This window comes from Brassica rapa, chromosome A06 (assembly GCF_000309985.2).
Source record: "Brassica rapa cultivar Chiifu-401-42 chromosome A06, CAAS_Brap_v3.01, whole genome shotgun sequence".
Lineage (NCBI taxonomy): Eukaryota > Viridiplantae > Streptophyta > Magnoliopsida > Brassicales > Brassicaceae > Brassica > Brassica rapa.
The window spans coordinates 24,601,521-24,611,344 of NC_024800.2; the positions used below are offsets into that span (position 1 = coordinate 24,601,521).

The 9,824-nt window shown below is 45.4% G+C and overlaps 2 protein-coding genes, 1 non-coding gene and 1 pseudogene across 3 annotated transcripts; 1 reads left to right on the forward strand and 3 right to left on the reverse strand.

Annotated features, from left to right (window-relative positions):
• Positions 1–385: 385 nt before the first annotated feature.
• Positions 386–4,066, reverse strand: LOC117126192. Its single transcript, XM_033273744.1, has 2 exons — positions 3,247–4,066; positions 386–2,848 (listed from the first exon to the last, which is right to left on the reverse strand). Exon 2 carries the CDS (start codon positions 2,840–2,842, stop codon positions 956–958), a length of 1,887 nt encoding a protein of 628 aa, XP_033129635.1. The 5' UTR covers positions 2,843–2,848; positions 3,247–4,066; the 3' UTR covers positions 386–955.
• A 44-nt stretch (positions 4,067–4,110) lies between these two features.
• LOC117126152 lies at positions 4,111–4,628 on the reverse strand. The gene is made up of 2 exons (XM_033273575.1): positions 4,604–4,628; positions 4,111–4,538 (listed from the first exon to the last, which is right to left on the reverse strand). The coding sequence occupies exons 1-2, from the start codon at positions 4,626–4,628 to the stop codon at positions 4,111–4,113; spliced, it is 453 nt and encodes a 150-aa protein (XP_033129466.1).
• A 223-nt stretch (positions 4,629–4,851) lies between these two features.
• LOC103874149 lies at positions 4,852–8,801 on the reverse strand (annotated as a pseudogene).
• Positions 8,802–9,061: 260 nt separating this feature from the next.
• On the forward strand, positions 9,062–9,168 carry LOC117126384. Its single transcript, XR_004448952.1, has one exon. It is a non-coding gene; the product is annotated as a small nucleolar RNA R71 (small nucleolar RNA).
• The last annotated feature ends 656 nt before the right edge of the window (positions 9,169–9,824 follow it).

Below are 9,824 nucleotides of genomic sequence, written 5' to 3' on the forward strand. Positions count from 1 at the left end.
CATTTCTTAGCTCCTAACAACTTTGCTAGCCCCCTTTTCTTTCTTTTCTCTTTTTTTTTTTTTTTTCGATTTCCTTTTTTTTTTTTTATATATTTTTTTTTTTAGGTTGGGGGCCAAGACTTTTCAAAACTAGAGCTAGAGGTTCTCTACTTATCCCAGAAAATCAATTCACTTAAGCACAAAGAGTCTATCCTTTTTATTTTTCATTTCTCCCAAATCATGATCACAACACTCACCCTCCCACCTATAGCTAGACAAAAGAGTGTCCAATCTAGCAAAAATGAAGATCAAGCATTGTCGTTCCCGATACTCTCAACATTATGCGCATGTAAGACTTTCCGAAGAAGGCCTCACTCATCAAACAATGAAAGCTTAAAAGGAAGGAAAGGTTTTGGGAGTGGTCTACCACTAGAGTTTGTCAAAAAGATTGGCATAAAAGATGTGACAACTCCAGTGTGTATAGCCATGACTCAGTACACAAGGGACCCTAAGCAAGAAGCATTAAGTTCATTCATTTCTAATAAGGTTGTAGTTGGCTTCAAAGACTGAGTTTCAGCAATCAACAAGTTTCAAGAAGAGTTTTCAAGGCTCGAAACATACAAGTCTTTTCGAGAGGTGCATGGCTACTCAATGGTGCAACGTAGTGTTCTTTACAAGGCATTTAAAATCATTGCTCCCAATGCAAGTGAATGCAACCTATATGCTCTAGACTCTCCTAATGGTGCAAATGATGTAAACTAAATGAAAAATCCTTTTTTTTTTTTTTATGCAAATAGGTGTGCAATGCATGACTCAAATGAAACACAATCAAAGCAAACATGATCAAATGCTTGGTACCTCCCCCAAACTTGAGTTACACAGTCTCTGTGTTGTCAAAGAAAGAAGGAGATACCGAGAAGAAAACTAATATGCAAAAAATGAAATGGTATATACAAGGGAGAGAAAGAAGTACCTCCTATGGATAATAGGTGGGGGCAGATGCCCCAGCATCGTCGTCGTCAGGAGGGAAGGTGGTGTAGTAACCACCGGATGCTGAACCGGAGCCTCCATACCATGGCTGGCTCTCAACCTCGTCAATCTCGTGCTCACTGTCAGAAGAAGCGAGGGATGGGGATTTGTTGCCGGAAGTGGAAGGTTGAGTGGGTGGGTTCCTCCACTTACGCTGAAGCTGCGCAGCAGTGAGGGGGAAGCCAAGAGCATCAGGCGGGGGTGGGGGCTGGGGGTTTGAGGTGTTCGCGAAAGCGAAATCGGCTGAGCTACATCCAGCTATTCCTCCCCTAGTTAAGACATCAGCTACTTTCTTCATGAACTTGGCTGAAGTCTTTGCCTGCTTCTTCACAGTCTTGCTGAGCGCCTTGCACTTATCCTTCAGCTTTTCTATCGTTCTGTCCTGAGCTTTGTTCCACCTCTGGAGACGACCAATGTGGTCATGAGCATCACGGAGAGCTCCAGGGGGAAGGACTCCGTCATGGGGCTTGAAGTAGTAGCGCGGAGGTCCATAGATATGCTCAGACGTGTCTGCAACAGGCGGGTCAGGTTGCGTAGGGACACTCCTTCTCCTTGATGAAGCTGCTTGAATTGGATCGAGAGGCCCGTGTTCTCCGAGAAAGTACTCCTGGGGAATGTTGAAGCTGACAGCTCCTGGTATCTCTAAACTCGTCAGGTTCCGGTTTGGAAGAACCACCTCGACTGGCTTGCCCTGCAAGTAGTAGTGGTAGACGTAGTCCTTCCCATACATCCCACTGAAATAGGTGGCAATCCTCAAGTAGGTGCCATCAATGAACCTAGGCCCCGCTGCGTCCTTTCCCAAGGGAACATTCAGAAATTGGAGCAGTGGTGTGATCATTCCGCCTATCCCCATCTTTGGGCGCGAATCAGTGGTGTACCACGCCCAGTCTCTGTAGTGTTCGAGACGGCCCACAAAGAAACTGACCATCCCAAAGGTAGCATAGATATCAGTGCTGGGAAGGGGTAACACTCCAGGTTGAGCGTAAGGACGGATAGCCGGACAGAGCAGTCGCATGTCTTCCTCAGTAACATTACCAGCTTGCTTCCGTGGGTAGAAAGCATGGACTAGCAATCTGTGGAGGTAGCGTACAGACGGGTGTCGGATGTGTGAGTTCTTGTCAGCCCCGGTAGAGTGCCTGTTTCCAGTGATCAACTTCCAAAGCTCTGTGGGGAGGTTCTCACACTTGGGAAGTGAGTGGTCTTCTAGGTCTTGGAACCCCATGACCCTCCCAATGTCCTTGAAGTTCATGTTGTATTCCCTTCCATTGACCTTGAACGTGATTTTTCCCCATCCTTGCCTCACATGCGCCGTGTCGTGGTAAGTGACCACAAGAGAGGATAGGAACTGACAAGTGACATCCTTGTAGAAAGGATAAGCCATGGTGAGGAGTTTTGGCATCTTCAAATGTCCCAGCATCGCCTCAATATCGGATTCTAGGCCCAACTCCTTCAGCAAATCGAGGTCGGCGAACCTGGTTGGAGCCCAAGTGACCCCATTCTTCAAGTGATCATACAGCTCCTCCACAGATGGAGTTTTTGCCCTGTCTCGATCAACAGCAACCCCTTTTCCTTTGGACATCTTGGCTTTCTTCGTAGGTGCCTGCTCATCAGCACTCTCAGTTTCACTCTCCTCATGAGTGGGAACTGCTACACTTTTCCCAGCCCTCTTCTCTTGTTCTTGCGATTTCCTTGCAGCCAAAGTCTGCTGTCGAACGGTTCTCTGCGTCCCTGACCCAGTTGGCTCGCAGGATAAAGCTTTTCCTCTTAATGCAAACTCTTTTCTTTCAGCTTCTTGCTTCTCAGCTTCCAACTTTCCCTTTGTCTTCTTAACCATTTTCACCTGAAGAAGTAAAAACTTGAAAAGGGATAAGTAGTTGGAAGTAAAGAAAAACAGGATTTTGCAAGAGAAAATTGCAAAAGTGAACTTAACAAATGAATTATCAATTTAAACTCAAGTTCAACACAATGCAACAATTCTCACTCTTGTAACACCTTAACACATCTAGTTCACCCACAAACTCACCCAATTAAGGTCAAATTCGAAAATCCTAATTCCATGAACCCTAATTTTGCCAAAGTGCAAATTAAACTCAATTTCACCATTAATTCAACAACCCAACTTGATAGATAAACTTTCCCTAGTCTATTTCACCACAATCTAGCAAGAAAGTGACCAAATTTCGACTTTCAAATTCTAGGGTTCATGGACCTACGAATTTGAATTTAAAAACTCAATACCTTGCTCTGGATGAAAGGAAATGGTGAATGGGTGGTGAGGAATAGGCTACAGGGGCGAAAGCTTGGTTTAGAAACAAGAACTAGTTGATTTGGGTGAGAATTGAGAAGGTTTTGGGATTTTTGGTGTGGGTGAGTTTGAGAGAGTTTGTGAGTTTGTGAGAGGAGGGGAGAGTGAGAGAGATAGAGTCGCGGGGGTTGGGGTAGGTTTAGGGTCGTCCGGTTCGGTTTAGGGTGGTCTAGGGTCGGTTTACTTGAATCAAACCGGGGTTTAGAGTTAGGAAACTTACCTGGACCGGTTCGGGAGCGACGTGAGGGTGTCGCTGGGAAAGGTCGCTCCCGAGTCGTTTCCTCGCGTCGTGTTTCGACAAAACCGCGAGCGACCTTGAAGTGTCGCTCTAGAAACCTCGCTCTGGGCTGGAGCGACTTCAAGGCGTCGCTCTAGGACGTCGCTCCGGGTCAGTTTTTGAGCTCCGTTTCGTCGAAAACGCGAGCGACTCCGAGGTGTCGCTCCCATAATGTCGCTCCCAGCTGGAGCGACCCTTCGGCCTCGCTCCGAGACCTCGCTCTGAGGCGATTTTTCTTGATCCGACGACGAAAACGCGAGCGACCTTGGAGTGTCGCTCTCGAAACCTCGCTCCCAGCTGGAGCGACCTTGAGGTGTCGCTGTGAGACCTCGCTCCCACGCACGACTCCTGCTCAAAATGAACCGATCAAGCACCTGCACACAACTTCTCTCTCTTTTTTTTTTTTATGCAATAAGATGAAAAATGGAAATACCAATGCAATATGTACAAGGATACGCATGGGACTTCCTCCCAAGTGAGCTTGTTTTAAGTCCCGAGCTTGACTTTGCCTCCTTTTAGATTAGGCCGGGGTAGGATCAGACAGTGGAGTTGAAACCCCATCTTCCTCTGGTGCAGTAGCCATGTAGAGCTTAACCCTTTGTCCATTGACTGTGAAGTCTCTTCCATCAGTGCTCCACAAAACTATTGCTCCATATGGTCTAACCTCCTTGACCTTGAAAGGACCGGACCACCTTGACTTAAGCTTTCCTGGAAACAACTTCAGCCTAGAGTTGTAGAGAAGAACTTGGTCTCCTTCTTTAAACTCTCTCTTCAGGATGTTCTTGTCATGGAAAGCCTTAGTCTTCTCCTTGTAGATTCTTGAGTTCTCGAAAGCATCCATTCTTATCTCATCAAGCTCGTGTAGCTGAAAGAGCCTTTTCTCCTTGGCACTCTTGATGTCAAAGTTCAGCAACTTTATTGCCCATAGTGCCTTGTACTCAAGCTCCACTGGCAAATGGCAAGCTTTCCCATACACTAGGTTGAAAGGTGTGGTACCCAGTGGTGTCTTGTACGCTGTCCTATAAGCCCAAAGTGCATCGTCAAGCTTATTAGACCAATCCTTCCTTGTAATCCCCACAATCTTCTCCAGGATAGATTTGATCTCCCTGTTAGAAATCTCAACTTGGCCACTTGTTTGGGGATGATAAGGAGTTGCCACCTTGTGCTTCACACCGTTCTTCTTGAGAAGTCCCTCAAGCAGTTTGTTAATGAAGTGGGAACCTCCATCACTGATTACAACTCTTGGAACTCCAAACCTTGGGAAGATGATGCTCTTGAACATCTTGATTACAACTCTAGCATCATTGGTGGGGCTTGCAATGGCTTCCACCCATTTGGAGACATAATCAACAGCCACAAGGATATATTTGTTGCCAAAAGATGATGGAAATGGTCCCATGAAGTCAATACCCCAGACATCAAACACTTCAACTTCAAGGATTGGATTTTGAGGCATCTCATTCCTCTTGGTGATGTTTCCTCTTCTTTGGCAAGAATCACACTTCGAAACAAAGTCTTGTGTATCCTTGAACATATGTGGCCACCAGAATCCAGCTTGTAATACTTTTGCAACTGTTTGAAGTGGCAAAGTGACCTCCATAGGATGATCCATGACACTGTGCAAGGATCCCATCAATCTCCTCATTTGCAACCACTCTCCTATAAAGCTGATCTTTGCAGAGAATGTAGAGGTAGGGTTCGTCCCAGTAATATCTTTTCACATCCTTGTAGAACTTCTTCTTGGCATACCCTACAAGATTCAAAGGTTCTCTTCCTGTGGCTAGGTAGTTCACCAAATCAGCATACCAAGGTTCTTTCTCCTCTGTTGCTTTGACCTCTTCCAGCTTCCTACCAGTCTCACAAACTGCTATCACTGCTTCGATAGCCATGATCTGCTCTTCAGGAAGTCCTTCGTCAATAGGGACACCAGACTCTATCCTCAACCTGGACAAATGATCAGCTACTCCATTCTCAACTCCAGGTTTGTCTTGATCTCCATATCAAACTCTTGGAGCAAAAGGATCCACCTCAAAAGCCTGGGTTTTGCATCTTTCTTGGCCAAAAGGTGTCTCAAGGCGGCATGATCTGTGTAGACAATGACTTTAGACCCAACCAAGTAGCTCCTGAACTTCTCAAAGGCAAAAACAATTGCCAGCATCTCCTTCTCTGTTGTGGCATACTTCATCTGGGCATCATTGAGGGTTTGGCTGGCATAATAGATCACATGGGTTTTGCCATCTTTCTTCTGCCCCAGAACAGCTCCCACAGCATAGTCACTGGCGTCACACATGATCTCAAAAGGGAGATCCCAATCAGGTGGCTGGACAATTGGGGCACTAACGAGTTCACCTTTCAGCTTCTTGAAAGCTTGTAGACATTCTACATCAAAACTGAAGGTAGCTTCCTTGCACAGCAGTCTGGTCAAAGGTCTAGTGATCATGGAGAAATCCTTGATGAACCTCCTGTAGAATCCAGCATGACCAAGAAAACTCCGGATGTCTTTCACTGTCTTTGGTGGAGGCAGACCAACCATAACATCGATTTTGGCTTTATCCACCTCAATCCCCTTCTCTGAAATCTTGTGTCCTAGCACAATCCCTTCCTTGACCATGAAGTGACACTTCTCCCAATTCAGCACAAGGTTGGTGTCTTCACATCTCTGTAGGACCCTGCACAAATTTGACAAACAAGCAGAAAACGAAGATCCGTAGACAGAGAAATCATCCATGAATACCTCCACAACATCCTCAATCAGATCAGAGAAAATTGACATCATGCACCTTTGAAAGGTGGCTGGAGCATTACATAGTCCAAATGGCATTCTTCGATATGCAAAGGTACCATAGGGACATGTGAATGTCGTTTTCTCTTGATCATTGGGATGTATGGGGATTTGGAAAAATCCTGAGTACCCATCAAGGAAACAATAGAATGGGTGATTTGCAAGTCTCTCAAGCATCTGATCAATAAATGGTAGTGGAAAATGATCCTTTCTAGATGCAGAGTTTAGTTTTCGGTAATCAATGCACATTCTATGACCTGTGATGGTTCTTGTTGGTATCAATTCATCCTTGTCATTCTTGATCACAGTGATACCACCTTTCTTTGGTACAACATGCACAGGTGATACCCATTTAGAATCTGAGATAGGGTAAATAACACCAGCATCTAGGAGTTTAAGAATCTCTTTCTTTACAACATCCTTCAGGTTAGGATTTAACCTTCTTTGATGCTCGATAGAAGTCATTGATTCATCCTCAAGATGTATCCTATGCATGCACAAAGAGGGTGATATCCCCTTGATGTCATCTAGTGAGTAACCTATTGCCTTTCTAAATCTTTTAAGTGTTTTCAAAAGTTCAGATAGCTCATTTTCAGTAAGTTCACTACTCACAATGACAGGGTAAGTTTCATTAGGACCAAGGAATGCATACCTTACACCATGGGGAAGAGGTTTAAGCTCCACTTTAGGTGCCTTAAGTTCACTCCAGTCATCCTGCTGGTTGTCCTCTTGTTGAGTGACTGAGACTTGTTGGTGAACCATCTGTGGAAGCTCCTCGTACTGGTCCTTACTGAAAAACGCCTGGTGTGAATCCAGCATCATCCCATAGGCAGTACTCTCCAGGTTCTCAATCACCTCAGTCTCCTTCTCTACAGTTAAAGAATGCTGTAGAGGGTCCTCTAGTGACAACTCTTCAAGGAGTTCATCAGCAAGGGCATCCATCTCTTCGATGTAGAACACTTGTCCTTGAACTGTTGGCCTCCTCATTACTTCCTTGATGTCGAAATGCAGAACGTGCCCTTTACCCAGATGGAGATCAATCTTGCCTTCTTTAACATTAACAATAGCTCCTGCTGTGGCTAAGAAAGGTCTTCCAAGGATTAAAGGATCTTGAGCTTCTTCACCCATTTCAAGCACCACAAAGTCTGTAGGGATCTCATAATTTCCAACCATCACTGGGAGGTCCTCTAAGATACCCACAGGGTACTTCACTGAACGATCAGCCAATACCAGAGAAAGTCTACACTTCTTGTACTGAGTGAAACCCAGCTTCTTAGCAACAGATAGGGGCATCAAGCTGACACTAGCTCCCAAATCGCAGAGACATCTATCAAATACCATAGGTCCAAGAGCACAAGGTAATGTGAAGCATCCTGGATCTTCTAGCTTCTTTGGAATGACCAGTCTCTGAATGATAGCACTGCACTCATGAGTGAGAATCACCATGCCCTCCATCTCTTTCTTCTTTGCAGCTACAGCATCTTTGAGGAACTTGCTGTACTGAGGGATCAGCATGAAAGCGTCAATAATGGGCATTGTGACCTGGACTTCACTCATTTGCTTGTCAAACAAAGCTTTGTACTTCTCTAGCAGCTGCCTCTTGAATCGACCTGGGAATGGAAGCTTGGGTTCATAGGCAGGAGGAACAAAAGAGTTTTCACTTGCAGGAGTGACAACTTCACCATCTTTAACTGTTTTCTTCTCTTCTCCAACCTTTCCTTTTCCTTTTGCTTCCACTATCTTTTCCAAGATCTCGTCATTGATCTTCTCATCAACAATCACCACTTCATCATCTATGGTGATGGCAACCCCCTCACTTTGTTTCTCAGCATCCTTGGTGAGTGTTCTCTGAGGTAACTCCTTACCACTCCTGAGAGTGATAGCTTTCATGGTTTCCTTGGGGTTTTGCTCAGATTTTCCAGGTAGAGAACCCTGTTGGCGATTTTGTTGAGTGTTCATGGCAGCAAACTGGTTCTCCAAAGCTCTGAACTTGTTGTTGAGCTCATTGTAGCTCCCATCAATCTTTGAGTGAAGATTCTTCAACTCATAGCCAACATGCTTCTCACTTCTTGTTTGAGACTCCAGGATTTGTTTCAGTAGAGCATCAGTGCTGCTGACTTGAGGAGTGGAGGTAGAGGGATTAGATTGTTGTTGGGAAGAATGGTTGCCCTTGTTGTTGAATCCAGGAGGAGGGTTTTGCTGAGGTTGATAGCTGCCTTGCTGATTGTTCCGAGGCTGATAACCACTCTGTTGGTTGTTGGAATAGGATTTCTGTTGGTAGTTGTTGTACTGAAAGTTGGGTTCTTTCTTGTACCAGCTACCATTGTTGTTGATGAAACACAGCTCTTCCTGACCTTCCAAACCCTCAACTTCATGGACAACAACTGGTGTCTCTTGGCTTGGGTTGCCAACAAAGTGCAGCTGCTCTTGGGTAGCTTTATCAGCAATGAGGATGTCTATCTTATCCTGTAGAGCCTTCAATTCCTTCCTCGTCTGCTTATCAACAGTTCTACTGCGTCTGTCGTGGTCTCCACTGTAGACTGCATCACTCTTAACCATGTTGTCAACCAGCTCCTCTGCATCCTCCTCAGTTCTCCCCAAGAAGAACCCATTACTAGCTGTATCCAGTCTGGCCCTGTACTTAGGGAGAGCACCACGGTAGAATGTGCTCAGCAAGCTCTCCTTAGAGAAACCATGGTGTGGGCATTGAGCTTGGTAGCCCTTGAATCTCTCCCAGGCTTCACTGAAACCTTCCAAGCCCTTCTGTTGAAAGCTGGAAATCTCGTTTCTCAGCTTAGCAGTTCTTGAAGTAGAGAAGAACTTCTCCAAGAATGCTTTCTTGCAGTCATCCCAAGTGGTAATGGAGTCGCTGGGTAGAGACTTCTCCCACTGACGTGCCTTATCTCCCAAAGAGAAAGGGAATAGCTTGAGCTTTAAGGCATCTTCGGACACACCATTGGTTTTTGACAACCCACAATAGCTGTCGAACCTGTCCAAGTGATCAAATGGATCCTCTAGAGCCAAGCCATGATACTTGTTGTTCTCGATCACGTTGAGGAGTCCTGACTTGATCTCAAAGTTGTTGGCTGCCACAGCGGATGCTCGGATTCCCAATCTATGACCATGAATGTTTGGACGGTCGTAAGTGCCAATGGGTCGAGCTGCTCGTTGTTGGTTAGGTGGGCCATTGTTGTTAGCGCCATTGACGCCTGCATCTTCTTGATGAACGTCTCCTATGTCAGTGTTCAGTCTCTGCAATTGAGCCTGATGTTCTTCTTCTCTTCTCTTTCTAGCACACTCTCTCTCTAAAGCCCTGATGTCTGCTGCTCTTGGAACTAGGTTTGATGGACCCCTGCTCCTCAAGTTCATACACCTGTAGATTAAAGGGAGGTGAAGAAGAGTCAGTAACAAAAGAAAATAAAAATGACTTAGTCTCAAGCAATTGACTAAAT